Raw genomic sequence first — 20,792 nt, forward strand, 5'->3', positions numbered from 1 at the left:
GCGAGGGGGAAGGTTTAACGCTCGTGTTGGAAAAACAAACCAAAGAAATGAAAAATTTCAAATAAAACCCACAGAACAAAACATGGAAACTCAGGACTACATCTCCAGTACCATCGCAAAAACACGCAAAGAGCAAAGACTGCATATTCAAAGACATTAACACACAGATCGAGACAGCCTCCGAGAACTCATACAGGAGCAGAAACGGGAAAACCCTCACGAAACCAGTTAGGAATGACAGTGCAGGGGGACAGGAGCGGGACTGGAGCAGGACAGAAGCAAGACAGGAGCAGGACTAAAGCGGGACAGGAGCAGGACAGGAGCAGGACTAAAGCGGGACAGGAGCAGGACAGGAGCGGGACAGGAGCAGGACAGGAGCAGGACAGAAGCGAGACAGGAGCAGGACTAAAGCGGGACAGGAGCAGGACTAAAGCGGGACAGGAGCAGGACTAAAGCGGGACAGTAGCGAGACAGGAGCGGGACAGGCGCGGGACAGCCGGATGACTACAAACTTCAATTTCTAAATTTGAGCCAAAAACAGAAAAATAAACAAAACCAACCTGTGGCTGCGAACCCATAACCTGGTGATGTAAACAATACGCTTATCATATCCAGCTTCCATCAGTACGGCCTCGCTGTGCAGCTCAGTGTACGCCGGAATCTGAAGACGTGATTTCGAGCTCTGGGGGATCGTTTTAATCAAATCTACAGGAGTAGCTTCCGCTGGACATCCTGTACAGTCCAACTGGAGTCTGCAATATTGGTTGGTTTTGATATCAGGGGTCTTATTAATCAGTAGCCAGTAGCTGCTCTCACTGATTCAGTATCCAGTACCTACTTACTGATTCAGTAGCCAGTAGCTACTTACTGATTCAGTAGCCAGTAGCTACTCTCACTGATTCAGTATCCAGTACCTACTTACTGATTCAGTAGCCAGTAGCTACTTACTGATTCAGTAGCCAGTAGCTACTCTCACTGATTCAGTAGCCAGTAGCTACTCTCACTGATTCAGTATCCAGTAGCTACTTACTGATTCAGTATCCAGTAGCTACTTACTGATTCAGTATCCAGTAGCTACTTACTGATTCAGTATCCAGTAGCTACTTACTGATTTAGTATCCAGTAGCTACTCTTACTGATTCAGTATCCAGTAGCTACTTACTGATTCAGTATCCAGTAGCTACTTACTGACTTACTGATTCAGTATCCAGTAGCTACTCTTACCGATTCAGTATCCAGTAGCTACTTACTGACTTACTGATTCAGTATCCAGTAGCTACTCTAACCGATTCAGTATCCAGCAGCTACTCTCACTGATTCAGTAGCCAGTAGGTACTCTCACCGATTCAGTATCCAGCAGCTACTCTCACTGATTCAGTACCCAGCAGCTACTCTCACTGATTCAGTAGCCAGTAGGTACTCTCACCGATTCAGTATCCAGCAGCTACTCTCACTGATTCAGTAGCCAGTAGGTACTCTCACCGATTCAGTACCCAGCAGCTACTCTCACTGATTCAGTATCCAGTAGCTACTTAATGATTCAGTAGCCAGTAGCTACTGTATATTAAATGGGTTTATTCTAATGTTGTATAGAGTTAATTACAGGTAGACACTCTCACTGACCACTGACTTTATGTTTATTAGGCTTTAGTTGAGCTGTAAACAGTTTCTGTGACTGCCTAAGACTTTTTGCACAGTAATTATATAATGCACATCATATTACAGTGTAGATTATATATCTGTATTATTGTATAGATTTATTTTAGAATATTTGCACAGCACTGTCCATAACTCAGTACTATGAGACTATGAGTGTAGGTTCTGGAGCTGTGAGTGTGAGGAATAGCAGCAGCCCCACAGGCCTGATCCGAGTCACTGTTCAGCTCTGTAAGACCATGTTTGGCAGTCTAGCGCAGGGTGTTTTTCAGGGCTGACTAACATAAAATCATGTTGGAAAACGTTGTCCCCGAAATCACAGCGTCTTTTCCCCTTGCTACACATCCTTACTTTCCGATTTGGGTGCTGAGACTCTAAATTAGTGCAAGAAGCTCCTGTTTCCGCGAGAGAGAAGCGCGAGTTGGCTTTTCCGCGACCTTCCGACAACGTGAGGAATTTGAAAGAAGAAACAAAACCCCTAAAAACATAAAAGCGCGAGACTGACTGACTGACTGACTGACTGACGGACTCACAACCACGGCACGGACGACACGCAGACAGAGATTTTCTGTTTCTTAAATAAAACCAAAAACAAGAAAACAGGGAAGAAGTTCAAGAGCCAAAAACAAACGTGGAAACATTTCAAAAACAGGAAAATTGAGAAATTCAAAAATTTCAGACGCAAAAAAAAGAAGGAAAGGAACAGAGATCATTCCAGAACTTTCTTGTCCAGCACTTCTTTGCCATTGGTCCGCGAGTAGGGCTCGAACGCAGACGAGCTGAGGTACCGCGCCGACAGTTCCTGCAGGTTGCCGGCCAGCGAGCCGGCCATGGCCAGCGGCCCGGAGGAGGAGATCCTGGAAGCCACGGATGCCACGGAACCCAGCAGCGATGGCACAGGGAAGCTGAACAGGCTGTGGGGGGCCGGGGGCGACCCCTGCAGCCCAGACACCGCCGTCCCAGAGCTGGTCGCTGCCGGCAATGGGGGGCTCCCGGCTGCCGAACCCGACCCGGATGCACTTCCGGTTCCGCCGCCGCTTGCGCCGGAGGACACGCCGTTTGCGGTGATGCCGAGGGTGGGTGCGCGCAAGGCCGAGCCACAGTGGGGCAGGAGGCCTGGCAGCCCTGGGGGGGTCAGGAGACGACCCTGCTCCAGCAGCCGCAGCACACTACAGGTGGCAGCAGTCTCGGACACGACAGAGCGGAGCTCCGAGTCTTTACCCTGATCTTTCTTCTGCTTCGTGCGACGGTTCTGGAACCACACCTTCACCTGGGGGGCGGACCCAAATAAAGTCAGTGGTCAGTGAGAGTGTCTACCTGTAATTAACTCTACATAACATTAGAATAAACCCAAATAAACATAAAGCCAGTGGTCAGTGAGAGTGTCTACCTGTAATTAACTCTATATAACATTAGAATAAACCCAAACAAACAAAGTGTGCCATTATTCCTTTTTATTTAACCACATTACAACCTTTCTTTCTCTAAAGTGTCTCTAAATGTGCTATTTGTGTGCCTTTAAGTTGTATGTAAATACCCTCTACTCTGATTGGCTGCCCATATATTGTCTGCTCTTATTCGAAAAGCAGGCTGAAATACTCTTCTATTACTTCATAACTTCAGCCTGAACGTACCTCTGTCAACCAAAACTGGCGTGGGCTCAATGCTCAGATATCTGTAAATGTGTTGTGTGCATTTTTGTGACATCACAAAATCGTGAATATGAAGCCGTTTCTGCAGCTTAGCTGCCATATATGGACTATATGCATTGCCATACGTGGGGGTGAGCGCCACAGTAACCCAGTACCTGACACTGATACTGGTACTGCCCATCTGACCGATGATTTAACAGCTGCATTTCCACGGCTAGCTAAACTGGACTGCCTTTTTTAATTCAGTTGCACAAACAAATAGTCAATAAATCAGTGAGCCAGTCAACTCTCCAGTAAGTTCACTGTATTCAGTGAGTCAGAGAATCAATATATCAATCAGTCAACCAATAAATCAATCAATCATAGAATCAGTCAGTCAGTGAATCAATGAATCAGTGAATCAATAAATCAGTGAATCAATAAGTCAGTAACTGAATCAATAAATCACTGAATCAACAAATAAATCAGTAAACAAATCACTGAATAAATCAGTCAGTTACTTTATCAGCCAGTGATGTTACACACACACACACACACACACACACACTGTTCTTTAGGGTGAGATTTATAAATAAATAAAAACTAAATGAAAGTGAAGAAATAAATCAAAGAGACAGAAATCTGATCAACTCCTAATTAATAAACAGACAGAATAATCAGACCAATGAGAATCAGTTTCTCTCTCAGCATTAGCATAATTAGAGCAGAACTGACCGCTACTGTGACCCACTAACCCAGCTCCTCAGAGGAACACAGCAGAACTATCAGCTCACACACACACACACACACACACTACAACTTTCTGCTTCACACAGACACACATACACACACACACACGAAAGTACAAGCAAGCAAGCACCAGAACAGAGGAGAGAGAGAGAGCGAGAGAGAGAGGGGGGAAAAGAGAGAAAGAACAAGAGAGCGAGAGAGAGAGGGGAGAAGGGGGAAAAGAGAGAGAGAGAGAGAGAGAGGTAAAGAAAAAAGAGATGGAGAGATGGAGACATCGATAAAGAGAGCGAGAGAGATTAAAAAGAGAGAGAAAGAGACAGAAATACAGACAGAAGAGGGGGAGGGGGAGAGGGGGGGTGAGGGGGGTAAAGGAAAAAGAAATGGAGATAAATGGAGAGATGGAGGAAGAGAGATAAAGAGAGGTGGAAACAAAATAAACGAGAGAGAGAGAAAGAAAGCGAGAGCAGCGCGAGAGCGGGCTCATAGTTCAGTAGTTCAGCTTCGTGAGCTCAACCCGCTGACCTCCGGTTGACCCCAGAGCCGAGCACGAGGGGGAAACACGTCATGATATTTTTATTTATTTATTTATTTATTTTTAAGCCTGACTTCTAACACACACACTCTCTAAAAAGAATGCCGTGCTTACACAACGCTCTTACACACAGCTCAGCTCTCGCGTGGACGAGAGGAGGAGGAGGAGGAGGAAGAGGAGGAGGAGGAGGAGAGCGGCTGCAGTGAATGAACACACAGCAGTTATGATGCTGATTAATGTCATCATAGCCAGACCATTAGGAGCTATATTACAGCCTGCCCACAGCCAAACACTGTCTCACACACACACACACACACACACACACACACACACACACACACACTCATAGACTCTGCTTTCATTGGCTTAGAGGAGCATCTTCAAAACAGAGACAAAGCTTTTTGACATACAGATTCACAGACAGATTAGTGGATAGATAGGCATAATTTCACTATTTGGACAAAAGTATTGGGACGCCTGCTCATTCATTGCTACTTCTGAAATCAAGCTTATTAAAAAGAGTTTCTCCTGCTTCTGTTGGAGTGACTGTATCTACTGTCCAGGGAAGAATACTTTCTACTAGACTTTGGAGGAGAATTGCTGTGAGGATTTGATTGCATTCAGCGACAAGAGCTAGAGTTAGTGGGGTCAGGATGCTGGATAATGAACACCACCCCACCTCATCATCCCCAACTCCCCAACTCATCCCACATTAAAAGTGCTGGATGGAGCTCCACCACCATCAATCCAAAGGACACAGTTCTTCCACTGCTCCACAGATTCTCAATGCTGGGGGGCTTTATTACACCCCTCTAGTCCACGCCTGGCATTAAGCAGCATGGTGTCAATAGGGTCATGATGCTGATCTGCTCCAGAGAGTCCTATTCTATTGGCAGTACTTCTTCTCTACAGGGACTAGACAAGCTGTGTGTGTGTGCATTTGCACATCCGTGTCAGCAGCAATGGGTGCAACTTAAAGTTGCTGAATGCGTTCATTAGAAGGGGTGTCCGCAAACATTTGGACAGTTAGTATAGGCAGAAAGACAGACAGGCTCTGTTTGCTGTCTCTGTTTCTCAGACACTCAGAAACTCCGAGACACTCAGAAACTCCGAGACTGAGGTGTAGCCTCTTATGAGAGTGTGGACCCACATACAGGGGCCCTGTTCAGTGCAGCTCCAGCAGCGGTGTGTGTGTGTGTGTGTGTGTGAGAGAGAGAAAGAGAGTGTGTGATTATTGGTTTATTATGATTGAAGCCAAATGCTACGTTTATATCTGACATTTTCCAGCTCTGTGGTGTCACACAAGGTCACCTGCACTTATTCTAATGTTAGCGCCTGCCCAGACACATTAGCTTCATCCGTCATGTATATGTGTGCATGCAAAAGTTTGGGTACCCTCCGTCACTTTTTTTTTTGTTGTTAGTTTAAAGCATAAATAATATGTGAATGAAATGAACTGCAGCATTTTCTGCACATTTTAGAGCAAACAGAGTCAGAGGATGCTAATGCTTTAGCGTGTGTGTGTGTGTGTGTGTGTGTACCTGAGTCTCGGACAGGTTCAGCTGGCGCGCGAGCTCCGTCCTCTCTCGGCCCACGACGTACTGACAGCGCTGGAACTCCATCTCCAGCCTGTAGAGCTGCTCCGCCGTGAAGGAGGTCCGGGTCCGCTTGGGCCGGTCCAGATCCAGACCCTTCGGCAGGATGATCTCCCGGATCGAGCCTTTGGCATCTGAGCACAAACGCACAGTCACATCCCGTTTAGAACCAACAAGCTTTAACATACACTCGTAATAAATACACAACCCCTACCACAGTGCAGGCCTTAAAAACAGGGTTCTCCAAGGGTTCTTGAGCAAAGACAGAGGTTCTGTTAAGAAGCATGACAACCCAGACAACCAGATGGACGCCTAAACCGACATCTGACTCAGGGGGGGTGGTGGTGGTGGTGGGGGTCCTCACATTTGTGGAAAACCTTTTGTAATGGGTTTTATTCACAAATGCTAAAAAAATGGTTTTATACAGGGTTCCAAACAGGGTTCCGCTAGCAGGACTAGTGGTTCTGGATGAGACCCTTTTTTTCTTAGAGCGTAGAAAAAAAAAGAAAGCGCTGATCTGTTTCGAAAATAAAAAATATGTTTATTATATTTTAATGTTCGATTATAAAATGGAAACATTTTTTTTTTTTGCATATGTGACGTTTCCATGGAGAACCGAGCTGAAAACATCTGTCACTAATAAGAAAAAGCAAGACAGCAAATAAAAAGACGAGCCAAAAAAAACTAATATCAAAATATCAAAGTAATTCAATAGTTTTAATACTAGAAACACTTAATTTAAATTAATTATTAGTACTGATCCTCCTGATTTAGCTTGAAAATCAGAAGGAGGGTGTATCAGATCATGTAGCTGGGTTGCGTCAGCGTGTTGTGTGTTTACTCCCCTGATTTTTCTGCTCCCAATCTGATCTTGGAACCTTTCCAGTGGCTTTTCCCGCGAGAACTGGAGTTTAAATTTCCACTTAAAACCACACAGACAATTTCTCTCAACCTCTACCATCAAAAATTGACTTTAGAAATATGAAAATTAATGAAATATCTTTTCTATATTTGTTTTTATTATTGTTTTTTTTTGTTTTAAGAATCCGAACGACTTAAAAGTGACTAAATGATTCAGAATTAGAATAAAAAGTTTTAAACTAAAACGAATTTTAAATGTAACATTATATAATTATCAGTTCTAATAAACACAATGTAAATGAACATAAACAAAAACTAATATTATTACATGAAAAAATAAAAACATCTAAAGTCTTTTTCTATTTGCAATAACAATTAAAGCAACAATATTAATATTAAACCACAATAAAAATAATTTTTCAAAAATCAACATGACTCAAAATGTCTGATTAAATTACTCCACGCTCAGAAGCTTCCCTGATTTAGCCTCCAACCGGACCTCCAGGCCTCCAGAGTGTGAAGCAGGCGCGCCGCTCAATTACTCGGTCACGGCCGGAGGAAATAAGACAATCGTTTCATCAGCTTAATTTCATTGGCGTTTGATCAGGTCTCGGCGTGATGGTGATGGAGTTCGGGAGGGTAAATAAGACACGGATCTCACAGCCTGAGGATTCTCGGGAGCTACCGAGCGGCGCAGCGGGAACTTTTTAGTGCACTTGCTTTAAAAGAGATGTAAATTTAAACCCAATTTTCCAGCCCTCGGGTCGGGGATTACGGATGGCGTGCGAGCGACACGATGGGGCTTTATCCGCTTCTTCAGGGCTATCAGGTACCGGACCTCAGTCCAGTTGGGGAGGCACGGTGCTGAGGGTTAAACATACATTAGAAATAAATAAATAAATAAAAATGAGCCCAAAAATGACATTTTCGATATTTATGATTTATCTCCCTCAACACACGACTTCAGGATTCACCGCCCAACTTAAAATTAACACCGGAAACTGAGATTCTTCCTTTTTAAAAGTGATCAGAACAAAACTGGGAATTTATTCCCTTCTTTCTGGGATTCTGTGAAATTAAACGTACACCTGATTTTAAAACTACAAATATGTTCAAATACTTAAAAAAATAATTTCTAAAATGTTTATTACAAATCCTGCACAGGATACAAACTTAAACGTCGATTTTGGTGATTTTTTTAAAGTGAAAAAGTAAAACATAACATAAAATCCACCTTATTTTTTTTTGCACATGCCACATTTGCCATATATTGTACTTATTTACACTTATTTAGACATTTATATCAAAGAATTACATATATATTTGTAACTATATTTATATATATAATTATTTGTAATACTATATATTTATTTACAGATATGCTGCAATAACTTACTTACTATTTTAAAATATATATGTATTGATATTTGATTAGGTATTAAATATATTAATTACAATACAAATTTTGTGTTTTTATTAGACTAATCCCTTTATTTTAAATATCTTTCTTTTAAACAACAGGAAAAATATATAAATATAAACATATATATATATATTTTTTTGCCGTAGTTTGAAATTAACCTGAAATCCATCCCATTGCCACACTTCTAAACCCGGAACAGCAGACCAGGACTGAGTGTCCACCGTCCCCGGAGTGCATCACTCTGAGAGAGGCTTCAAATTCAGACCACAAGCCTGCTCGAGTACCGTCACTGGAGCAGAACTGGAACCCGGGATTGTTCTTGGATTTCCAGTAAGATCTGGATCATCTATAAACCAAACCAGACATGACTGCCTCCATGGAAAGTGGAAATTAGAAATTCTGATTAGATCTGATATAAAACAGGCCAAATGCGTCTGCTTTAACAGGAGCTGTTTCCATATATGAAATTAATTCCAAAAAAAAAAAAAAAAAAAAAAAAAAGATTAAAGAATTCCTAAACTGGACCACACCGGTCCTGCTTCCGCTGGAGCTGATCCCTATCATTTAATTCCAATAAGAAATTGGGAATTTTGGGAAACCTGACCACAACATTATCCCAGGAGACGTGGGATAGCTTCTATGGAAGCTGGTCTTAGAGCTCCATTCCGATAAGAACTCCATCCCAGACGCTCTGTGAAATCAGTTTCAGGGAAGAATTTCCTATCAGAATTTAGGAAGAACACACTGGCCCACGCCACCCCGAAGACACCCTTGCTACTCTACAGAGCCTCCAGACCCTTACCTCTGACCAGTATCCTCCGGCAGTAGTCCGGATCCCCCGAGCTTGTCCTGCTTTTCTCATGGTTCTCCACAGCTCCGGACGGGCCGAAGGACTCCTGCGGCTCCTTCAGCAGCGTTTTGGAAAGGTTGCCCTGGTGGGGTTCCTTGCCCTCCTTCCCTCCCTCCTTCAGTCCGTTCTTCAGCACCATCCCGGGCTCCGGCTCCTGGCTGTACCGGACATCCATTGCTGGCCTCGTCCCGCTCGGAGAAACGACTCTCTTTCTTTGCCTTCTTCTTCCTCTTCTCCTCCTCCTCCTCCTCTTCTTCTTCTTCCTCCTCCTTCTTTGTTGGGCCAAAGAAAAAAAAACAAAAAGGAAAGAGGAGAAAACGGGAGAACAGGAGAGTATCCCGTTAGTCCGACGCTCCCGATAATGCCGGGTTGTTTTGTCCCACCGCGTGCGGAACAACAGCAGCTATTGGGACGCTGGAGCCAAGGAGCTAATGCCTCATCGTTCCAGCGCTCTATTATCAGTGTCCAGCGTTAGCTTCTTCCTCTTCTTCGCCCAGTGATCGCCCGCACTTTTTTCCTCGGAAAAAAAGGCAAAAGAAGAAGAAAAAAAAAAAAAGAAAACGCAATTTGGCATCCCCCCTCTCCTCGTTAGGCTGATAGGGACGTTCTCCGAACAATCAGGGCTTCGGACGGACGCATCGTTCGCTCGTTCGGAATTGATTACGGTAATTTCGCACCGCACTTTTCGGGATTTGCGTAACCTCCCTGAACGCGCTAAATTGTTTGGGGGGAAATATATTGCGGCGCTAATGGAGGGGTGCGCTGCCTACGACCCCTCTTCTTCCAGCCCTCGTTCCTCACACACACACATTCACACTCATTCACACAGACGCACACATACATACACGCACGTACACACTCACGCAAAGGATCCCAGTCAAATGATTGGTCTCGGATCACGAAAGAGAGCGCATGCACACTCTCAGGCACTCACTCACTCTCACACACACACACACACACAACCGAGGGACAGCCCTTGAGGAAAAAAAGTTCCAGTCCAGCCCCGGGTGTCCCGGGACGGGGAGGGAGGGGAGGAGTAGGAGTGGGGAGGGGGGGGGGGTTCTCTGGTGGGGGGGTTCTCTGGCTCGGCTTTGGCTCTGCTGTTTTAATCTCTAATCGAGCAGCCGGCACATTCACACTCGGACCGCTCGCTCCTGAACGCTACGATGGATATGACACACATGGACAGAGCGCGAGAGTGCGCGCGAGAGAGAGCGGCTGAGCGCGAGAGAACGAGAGAGCTGAGATGAATAAGAACAGGTGGATAAACTGGAATCTACTTCTCCTACCACTTACAAAAGGGGACCCGCTAGGGACCCGAAAAGCCCACCGGACCTTGGAGGAGTTACCTGGACGCTGTCGGAAAAAGAGAACGTCACGTTCCGGCCTTTAAAAGCGAGGTTCTAGCCTCGAACGCCCACAGCAAACTGCCTCCTTCTCTTTCTTTCTCTCTCTGTTTTTCTTAAACCCACCCAAAAATACTGTCAAATAAAAATAACAACCTGCCCACAGCCTGAACACACACACTCACACAAGCTCAAGCAAAGCAGCAAAGCAGCCCACCGCCCGCCACCCACCCACACACTCGCACACCCTCCTTCCAGCCTGCTGCACACCCACCCACCCACTCACCCACCCCACTTTGGGCTATTTTCATTGTGGCGGCGACAATATCTGGGAGAATGGCGGCGGTGGGTAATCCAATAAGACCATTGATTAGGCAACAATGATTCAATTCAAGCCAACAGCCGCTCGCCCGGGCCCTTCTTGTCACCTTGTTGGGCCAGAGGGGCTTTTCCCTCTTCCCTCTGACCCCCCACCTCACCTCCTCCCTCCCCCTCCCTCTCCGTAAAGCCTTTCACTGCTGTATGGGAAAGAGAGAGCACAAGGGGAGAAAGATGGCAATTATCTAATTGGACTATTAACAAACAATTCAGCGAGTGTGTCTGCTAGGGAGTAGTGGGAAGAACGAGGAGGAGGAGGAGGTGTGGGGAGGGGGGGGGTGTGGGGAGGGGGTGTTCTCCGCTGCACTAACTTCATTCACAGAGTGTGTGTGGATGCGAGCGGCCTGTTGAAGAGAGAGAGAGAGCAAGAGAGAGAGAACGAGAGAGAGAGAGAGAGGGAGGGAGAGATTGTTTAAAGAAGAAGAGCTAAGTGGAGGAGGGGAGGGACTGTTTGAAGAAAAGGTAAGGAGAGGGCTCCGGGAGAGGGAGAGGGAGAGAGAGAGGGAGAGAGAGGGGGGGGGGTGCTGTTGAAGTTGAAGCTTGGGAAAAAAAAAACAAGGGTTTGGTTTGACAGTGACCAGCTGTGTGGCCTCAACTCCACGGCCCGACAAAGGACGAGGCGGCGAGGGGTCCCGGGACAGAAGTGCGCACTGCATAGAAAAATGACATCTCAGCAAAACGGAGGCATCTGCAATGTCATGTGATATCCCCCTTTGATCATACGTTCCTTAATCTACAGCAAAACGTCATCACTTCAGCACGCCAGCTGCCCTTCCACTCGTGTTGGGATTGGTGAGCTAAAGGAACTGAAACCAGGCTTCAGTAACTGCATTCAATTCTAGTCGCCATTTCCATTGTACAAAGTTTCGCTATAGCAGTGGCTGCGTTTACACACCCATACCCTCCTAAACTGACCTTACTTCTATTCCCCTTAAAAACTGACCTTACTTCTATACCCTCCTAAACTGACCTTACTTCTATTCCCCTTAAAAACTGACCTTACTTCTATTCCCCTTAAAAACTGACCTTACTTCTATTCCCCTTAAAAACTGACCTTACTTCTATACCCTCCTAAACTGACCTTACTTTTATACCCTCCTAAACTGACCTTACTTCTATTCCCCTTAAAAACTGACCTTACTTCTATACCCTCCTAAAATGACCTTACTTCTATACCCTCCTAAAGTGACCTTACTTCTATACCCTCCTAAAGTGACCTTACTTCTATACCCTCCTAAAGTGACCTTACTTCTGTACTCTTCAAAAGTGACCTTATGATTAGATGTATACTTTCAGGACGTGGTTTTATCACTAAATATACTGTAAAGTTTACAAGTTTACAATTTTTCAACATGCACTTTTATAACCTGATCACATTACTGAATATGTGTTTCTGTAAAATGGTTTGATGATTGATTCTATACTTATTATATACTCACAGAAAGTGACTTTATCGAGTGAAATGTACTTTGAATTATTAAGTATATCCAAATGAATTATTTAGAAAGTATTATAAATGAAAATTTATAGTATAAATAAAAAAATCTTTTTTATATAAATAAAAAAGTATCCGCTATGAATTATTTACTGTCTACTAAAAATGATTCAGTATCCATTATGAATTGTTTGGTATCTAGTATACATTATGTAGTATCCACTGTGAATTATTCAGTATTCACTATGAGTTCAGTAACTAGTATAAAAGATTCAGTATGCAGTATGAATTATTCGGTATCTACTATCAATTATATGAAAAATATCCACTGTGAATTATGTAGTGCTTATTATGCATTATTCATTATCTTATATTAGTTGTTCAGTATCGACTAGGTGTAACTATTATAAATGATTCAGTATCCGTTATGAATTATTCACTATTCATTATAAATTATTCAGCCTCTGCTTTGATTGGTATTTACTGAGTTATTCATTTTCTATTATGAATTATTCAGTATCCATTCTACTGCGACATATTCAGTAACCACTATGAATTATTTACTATTCATTATAAATGATCCAGTATCTACTATAAATTATTTAGTATCAACAATGAAATATTCAGTATCCACTATGAATTACTAGTATTTACTATATATTATATAGTATGAATATTTAGTATTTGTCAGTACTGACTGTGAATTATTTACTATTTATTATTCAGTAATTACTATGAAATGTTTGGTATCTGTGTATGAATTATTCAGTATCCAGTATGAATTAGTGTGCTAATGGGAAAAATTAACTGCCTCTACTTTTCATTTGCAGAGCAGGCGGACGCTCTGCATCTCTCAGACACCATTCAGCAGATTACACCCACATATGCGAGAGCGCCACTGTTAGTGCTGCTACTCCACTGAACACATACAGACTCGAGCAGCGTAGACGGAGGCTACACACGAGCCTGTGTCTGATTACAACAGCTCAATTAGACGTGTTTAATCCTATTCAGATTCAGCCCTGCGGTTCTTTAGAATCTGGCACTAAATACCCTCACACTCACAATGTCCTCAGACCCACCTTCATAAACCACAGGTGTGATTACATCAGATCCGATCCAAACCGTGTATGTGTATGATTAGATCAGTGTGTGTTTGTGATCAGATTGGTGTGTGTTTGTACAGATCAGTGTGTTTGTGATCAGATTGGTGTGTGTTTGTACAGATCAGTGTGTTTGTGATCAGATCAGTGTGTTTGTGATCAGATCGGAGTGTGTTTGTGATCAGATCAGTGTGTTTGTGATCAGATCGGTGTGTGTTTGTACAGATCAGTGTGTGTGTGTGTGTGTGATCAGATCAGTGTGTGTATGTGTATGATTAGATCAGTGTGTTTGTGTATGATTAGATCAGTGTGTGTTTGTGTATGATTAGATCAGTGTGTGTATGTGTATGATTAGATCAGTGTGTGTTTGTGATTAGATCAGTGTGTGTTTATGTGTTTGATTAGATCAGTGTGTGTGAGTGTGTGTGTGTAATCAGTTAGCTGATCTAAACTGGCTGTGTTTAAATCAGTGTATGAATCTAAACGCAGCACCGCCAGCTTGTCTACATTCAGCGTCACGTCACTCTGCAGCTACAACTTTCAGCAGCATGGTTCCCGCCTTGCTTGTTTAATGAGTTATTTTTAGTTGTCTGTGTGTGTGTGTGTGTGTGTGTGTGTGTGTGTGTGTGTGTGTGCCTGCTCGTCAGGCCTCAGGAAGGACTGAACACGGCTCTCCCACACAGTGTTTGTCTTTAGAGTGTTTGGGCTTCAGTTGTGGCTGTCGAGCAAACAGCACATTAATATTTCACTAAATAGACAAAAGTATTGGGACACCTGCTCATTCCCTGTTTCTTCTGAAATCAAGGGTATTAAAAAGAGCTGATCCTGCTTTTGTTGGAGTAACTGTCTCTACCCTAGAAACCCCCTGGGATATCACAGCAATTATTGTGGGTGATGATGGGATGGAGAGACCTTGGTTGGGCTTAGGCCAGGTTCATTCTCAGAACGTGGTGTTGAGGTTCGGACTGGGCTTGGACAGAAGGTTGGGTAAATTGGTATCTGAGGTAGCACAGCACCATCATAGGATCCACCTGGGATACCTCAGGAACCACTTTGGGTAATTATGGGTCAGTTTGGGCGAGTTTGAGAACACTGAGCGAGAACATTTAACAGCTATTAGAGGAAAGATTACAGAGAGAGAGAGAGAGAGAGAGAGAGAGAGAAGGGTAGACAGCTCCACTCACCCTCAATCCACTTTAACAGTCTCAGCTCGGGCAGCACAAAAGCACTGGTCATTTTGGATCCTCTGCTGGACCATGAAGGTAAACCTGCCACATACACTATATGTCCAAACGTTTGTGGACACCCCTTCTAACCAACCCGGCCTAAGACCAACAAAGGTCCAAACTATAGCCCGTCAAGTTTATGCTAAAACACTGATGTGCAAATGCACACACACAGCTTGTCTAGTCCCTGTAGAGAAGAAGTACTGCCAATAGAATAGGACTCTCTGCAGGAGCAGATTAACATCATGACCCTATTGGCACCATGCTGCCTAATAATGCCAGGTGTGGGCTATATAGGGGTATAAAGCCCCCCAGCACTTACAGCTGTGGAGCAGTGGAGTTACCTGTGTTCTCTGGAATGATGGTGGAGGAGCTCCATCCAATTCGCTTTTGGATGAGTTGAGGATGATGAGATGGGGTGGTGATCATCATCCAACATCCTGACCTCACTAACGGTCGATGCAATCAATGCAATTCTCACAGCAAGCTTCCCTGGACAGTAGAGACAGTTACTGCAACAAAAACAGGAAGAAATGAGCAGGCGTCCCAATACTTTAGTCCATTTAGTGTGCAAATATAGTGTGCATGACTTTATATATATATATATATATATATATATATATATATTGAAATGCTAGATTTTTCATCTCTCTCTTTTTGTCCTCTCGGTAAGCTCCCATTCATCTGTGTCTGAAATGCTAAGCGCTAGTGCTATCTTCCTCAACAATCGTCCTCTTGTGTAACACACACACACACACACACAAGGACAGGGCTTTTCATTAAGGACTGTAATAAGGCTTTAATCGCGGCCCGCCTCCGGTGTGTTAGCGGTGTTGTGATGTTGTGGCTCCGTGCCATTAATGTGTGTGAGACGGTAAAGAGGTGCCAAAAACATTAGCGGCTAAAAAGGTAGCAGCCATCTAGAGGAGGCCGTCCTAATCAGCAATAATGAGCTATTAGAACAAGATGGAGCTCAAAGCACACACTCTCTCTCTCTCGCTCGCTCGCTCTCCCATTATTTTACTCTCTCTCCCTCTTTATCTGTCTATCTTACAGCCTCACTGTCTCTCTCTTTCTCTTCCTCGCTCACTTATTCGCTCACACATATTTCTTCGTGGCTAATGGATGCACTAACTATACAGAAATACACTTATCTGAGTGTGTGTGTGTGTGTGTGTGTGTGAGAGAGAGAGAGAGAGAGAGAGTGACAGGCTGGACATCAGGTTTGTGTCTCAGTGTTGTGTAAATGGGCCATAAACTAAGCGTACACTGGCGAATGCAGAAGGAGGCCGGGTGGTAAGCGCTACCGCGGCGGAGCTGAAAGTGCTGCTGTGATCCATTAGAACCGGGATGTCGAGGTCCGGAGTTTCTGGTAGGAAACTTCACCTGGAACGCCACCATAACTGTTACTGTGCAGTTGATCAGCACTGCTGTCCATCAGCGTCTCATTACATCAGTCCAGCGTCTACCTGTGGACAGTGGAGTTCCCACTGAGGTTTGGCTGCTCAAAATACTGTTTAATGTGCTGTGATCAACTGGCCTCGCTAACAGTGCTAACCTGGGTCAGTGCTAACGGTGCTAACCTGGGACAGTGCTAACCTGGGACAGTGCTAACGGTGCTAACCTGGGACAGTGCTAACCTGGGACAGTGCTACCCTGGGACAGTGCTACCCTGGGACAGTGCTACCCTGGGACAGTGCTACCCTGGGACAGTGCTAACAGTGGGACCTGGGACCTATTTTAGTAAGATGAGCAGATCCCATTAGATGTAGGTAAACGTGAAAATATAATAATTAAAATAAATAAATAAACAATAATTAAAAAAACTATATATATATATATATATATATATATATATATATATATATATATATACTATATATATATAGTATATTATATATATATGTGTGTGTGTGTGTGTGTGTGTGTGTGTGTGTAATGAAAACCATGTATCTCCGCTGTAGCAGATTCTGGACACTGTGTGAATAATTCTTTACAAATTCAAAAATTTGGATATATTACACAATTTGGATATATATCACAGTTAACACATTATATATATATATATATATATATATATATATGTGTGTGTGTGTGTGTGTGTGTGTGTGTATATGTAGCAATACAAGAAAGAAGACAAAAAGAGGGAAAATTAATGAGTTATGGGAGAGAGAATGTCTTAGTGTTCTATAAGTGTGTGTGAGTGTGTGTATATATGTGTGTGTGTCTAGGTGGACCCCTAGACCCCTAGGCTGTGTGTGTTGAGAACAACTGCACTCACAGCAGGAGTAATCCACTTTAATACTTCATCACGCAACGCCGTTAGCATGAGGTTAAACAGAGAGCACTCACACACACACACACACACACACACACACACAGACAGACATAAAGAGCCTCCAACACTCCAGATTTAACCCTATAGAGGGGGTTCGAGGCCTGTAATAAACGAACCTGAACATCTACACCACAGAAGCGGCTCCTCGCAGTCAGGCAGCTTCCCTCTGATAAAACATCGATATTAATGCTGCTGCTGATTATCAGAAGTGCTGCGGCCACTCTCAAAAACCTGCTAATGGCACTTCCGCGCCGATCGGCGGCCTGGGCTGATCCTAATGGGAGCCGCTCCGGACCCCCGAGACAGCAACACAAAGCTAAACCCCACTTTAATCGGAATCCTCCCAGTAATGAGAGCCGGGTTCAGATTAAGGACTGCACAGAGAAGATGGGGGTGCAGATGCTGGAGCTGGAGCGATTAGGTTTACCCATAATCTTGCAGACGGAAGAAAACTGGTGGGGCAGAACTGGTGGGGTACAACTAGTGGGGTGTAACTAGTGGGGTGTAACTGGTGGGGTGTAACTGGTGTAGTGGAATTGGTGAAGTTGAACTGGTGGGGTGTAACTGGTGTAGTATAACTGGTGGTGTACAACTGGTGTAGTATAATTTATGGGGTGTAACTGGTGTAGTTGAACTGGTGGGGTGTAACTGGTGTAGTGTAACTGTAGGGTACAACTGGCGTAGTTGAACTGGTGGGGTGTAACTGGTGTAGTGTAACTGGTAGGGTACAACTGGCGTAGTGTAACTGGTGGGGTGTAACTGGTGTAGTTGAACTGGTGGGGTGTAACTGATGTAGTGTAACTGGTGGGGTGTAACTGGTGGCTAAAACAAGTGGTGGGACAGACCTGGTGGGTAAAGTGTGGGTGGAGCAGTATTACTGGTGGGGTAAAAGTGTGGTCATTAGGAGCCACTGGTTAGAACCGATCCTGCGTCAGTGTTTTCACTCTGGTCCATGGCGGGAATGTTGACGGCAGAGCCAGTCCGTTATATCGGCTACAGAACCACTCAGCAAACCCAAACACAGGTGTTACACAAACAGCGGCGCCGGACACTAAAGTGCCAGATCGGCGTGTAATTCTGGGTGTGTGTCTCTGCTGTGATGACACCTGCAGCCGCGCTCACTGTTGTGTGGATTATTCCGCAGCGCCGGAGGGATACCTGGCCATTTCCAGACGGAAATGATTTTCTTCTGAATAGGCCTCGAGACGCAGACGCACACACACACACACACACACTATTATCTACAGCCCTTCATTTCCCTGCTTGCACACTCGCTCTGGAAAATCAATACAGTCACAACACCGCCCCCCTCCACGGCACAAACGCAGCTCAAGCCCTTCTCCAAAATCACAATACAGGAGCGAATACCTGCAGGAGGAGAGTCAATGCTGGATAAATGTGGCCCAGTGACCCGCGGACCCCGCCTGAGAGAGAGAGAGGGCGAGGCAGATGCACTCTGCTTGAGGGAGGTCACTGTATACACTCACACACTTTCTTGATTGCGTGCTTAAACTTCCAGCTCCCAAACGGACGAGGTCTCAGCTTCATTTAGCCTTTTCAGTCGGAGCGTTTTAACCACATTCACACAGAGCGAGCGAGGCCTCCAAAAAAAATCTGCTATTTTAGATAGAATACAGGATTTTCTCGGCTTCTTAGAATCCTCGTGTTGTCAAAAAATGACCCGCCACCATGTTTAACAGCAGGGACAACCCCTTAAATGATCATTTTCCCCTGGGGTGAGAGAGTGAAACACTGTAGAGAAAGCTCTACACCGCCAGATCACTTACACTTTACGGACAAAAGTATTGGGACACCTGTTCAGTCACTGTTTCTTGTGAAATCAAGACTATTAAAAGAGTTTCTGCTGCTTCTGTTGGAGTAACTGTCTCAACTGTCCAGAGAGGAAGACTTTCTACTAGATTCTGAAAGAGCATTGCTGTGAGGATTTGACTGCATTCAGCGACAGAAGCGAGAGTTAGTGAGGTCAGGATGTTGGATATTGATTGCTCTACTTAAAGTAGCTGAATGCATTCATTAGAAGGGGTGTCCACAAATATTTGGACTTGTAATATGCAAACACTATGCGACACTGGACTGAACTAAGCCTCTAACAGTGTGTACGGAGTTGAGGTGAGGGTTTGAGGTGGTTTAGTGGAAAAGGAGACCCGTTACTCCACTGGAGGACTTGCCATCATCAGGAATTCAGGATTTACCTCGAGGTCCGACACGCTCAACCGGGGACGACTGACTGACTTCTGGAACATTGTCGTATCTCCAGAATGGCAACCTTACAGAAGAAAAAAAAACATAATAATAATATTAATATAATTTCAATATAACTTCATTAAGAATGAATATTCATTAACTACAAATTGCATAATAATTACTGTAATCTAGAATCTATAAGTCAGCGCTGTTATGATTATTATAATAGAAGTCATTTGATAAATTTGGAGGGTTGTTTGAAAAGGGCAAGGAAAGGAAATGGAGAAATCTACAGGTCTTCAGGGTTTAAAAGGTCCTGAAAATAAATAGGTCCTGTTTCCAGCTGCTGTAACTGATTATAATAATCGTCTAAACGTTTATGCTAATTATTGTTTTTCAGAATAAAATTCTCTGGCAAATAAAAATAACAAACAGCTCAGTGTACTGTTTTACTGTATATTTTGAACTAGTATTTTATTACTAATAATTACTAGTATTTATTATTACTGTCAGATTTATGAATTCAGCACAGTTATTTAAAAAAAATCTGACTACAATAATTTAAAAAAAATTAAAATTGAATGTGATGATATTTTATGACAGACTAAATCATTTCCTTAATTAAACTGAGGTCTAAACTACAGAAGACATTAAACACTAAAGTTACCAGTAAAATAAGAAGAACAGCAGATGGATCACAGAGATCTCCTCAACTGCAGAGGAGAGGAGGACAGACAGCGTGAAAACGAGCCCCCTGCCGCCAGGGGAGAGAAGTGCAACCCGCATGGCTAATGCAACAGTGCCACCATGTGGTCAAACCGGCACATGGCAGCATGCCTCGGAAGCAGTGTTTTTGAATCTGCATTTTAAATATCTAATATCTAATATTTTAGGCAAACATATAAAATGTAATCAATTATAAATAAATAATAATTACTAATTATTAAAAACTTAATCATTAAATAATGACTGTAATGAGACTCAAAAGAAGAACTTTCCTAAAAACACGAGGAAGAACCACTGAAAAGGAACTGAGCCACACAAAGAGAACCTCCCTTAGAACATGAGGAAGAACCACTGAGCGGAACCAAGACTCAAAAGAAGAACCTTTTTGGGAGTATGAGGATGAACCACTGAAAGGAACCAAAATTCAAAAGGAGAATCTCCCTCAGAACACTGAGGAGGAACCACTGAAAGGAACCAAGACTCAAATGGAGAACCTCCCTCAGAACACTGAGGAGGAACCACTGAAGGGAACCGAGCCACACAAGGAGAACCTCCCTAGGAACATGAAGAAGAACCACTGAAAGGAACCAAGACTCAAATGGAGAACCTCCCTTAGAACACTGAGGAGGAACCACTGAAGGGAACCGAGCCACACAAGGAGAACCTCCCTAGGAACATGAAGAAGAACCACTGAAAGGAACCAAGACTCAAATGGAGAACCTCCCTTAGAACACTGA

At 43.8% G+C, this 20,792-nt stretch overlaps 1 protein-coding gene across 2 annotated transcripts; it reads right to left on the reverse strand.

The window, feature by feature from the left end:
• Positions 1–1,264: 1,264 nt before the first annotated feature.
• Positions 1,265–19,393, reverse strand: vax1 (ventral anterior homeobox 1). 2 transcript variants are annotated; one of them, XM_072690614.1, is made up of 5 exons: positions 19,338–19,393; positions 15,131–15,298; positions 9,251–9,815; positions 6,111–6,298; positions 1,265–2,926 (listed from the first exon to the last, which is right to left on the reverse strand). In XM_072690614.1, the coding sequence occupies exons 3-5, from the start codon at positions 9,471–9,473 to the stop codon at positions 2,366–2,368; spliced, it is 972 nt and encodes a 323-aa protein (XP_072546715.1). In that variant the 5' UTR covers positions 9,474–9,815; positions 15,131–15,298; positions 19,338–19,393; the 3' UTR covers positions 1,265–2,365. The 2 variants fall into 2 exon arrangements, with proteins under 2 accessions (XP_072546715.1, XP_072546713.1); XM_072690612.1 differs by lacking the exons at positions 15,131–15,298; positions 19,338–19,393 and having other exon boundaries at positions 9,251–10,225.
• Between the last annotated feature and the right edge of the window lie 1,399 nt (positions 19,394–20,792).

The sequence above is a fragment of the Salminus brasiliensis genome, chromosome 10 (genome assembly GCF_030463535.1).
Source record: "Salminus brasiliensis chromosome 10, fSalBra1.hap2, whole genome shotgun sequence".
NCBI classification, from domain to species: Eukaryota; Metazoa; Chordata; class Actinopteri; order Characiformes; family Bryconidae; genus Salminus; species Salminus brasiliensis.

Coding starts and splice junctions, on each gene's coding strand:
- vax1 (XM_072690614.1), bottom strand. CDS start 9,473: ATGGATGTCCGGTACAGCCAGGAGCCGGAGCCCGGGATGGTGCTGAAG. Junction 6,299..9,250: donor CCGGAGGATACTGGTCAGAG/GTAAGGGTCTGG, acceptor GTTTGTGCTCAG/ATGCCAAAGGCTCGATCCGG. Junction 2,927..6,110: donor TGAACCTGTCCGAGACTCAG/GTACACACACAC, acceptor TCCGCCCCCCAG/GTGAAGGTGTGGTTCCAGAA.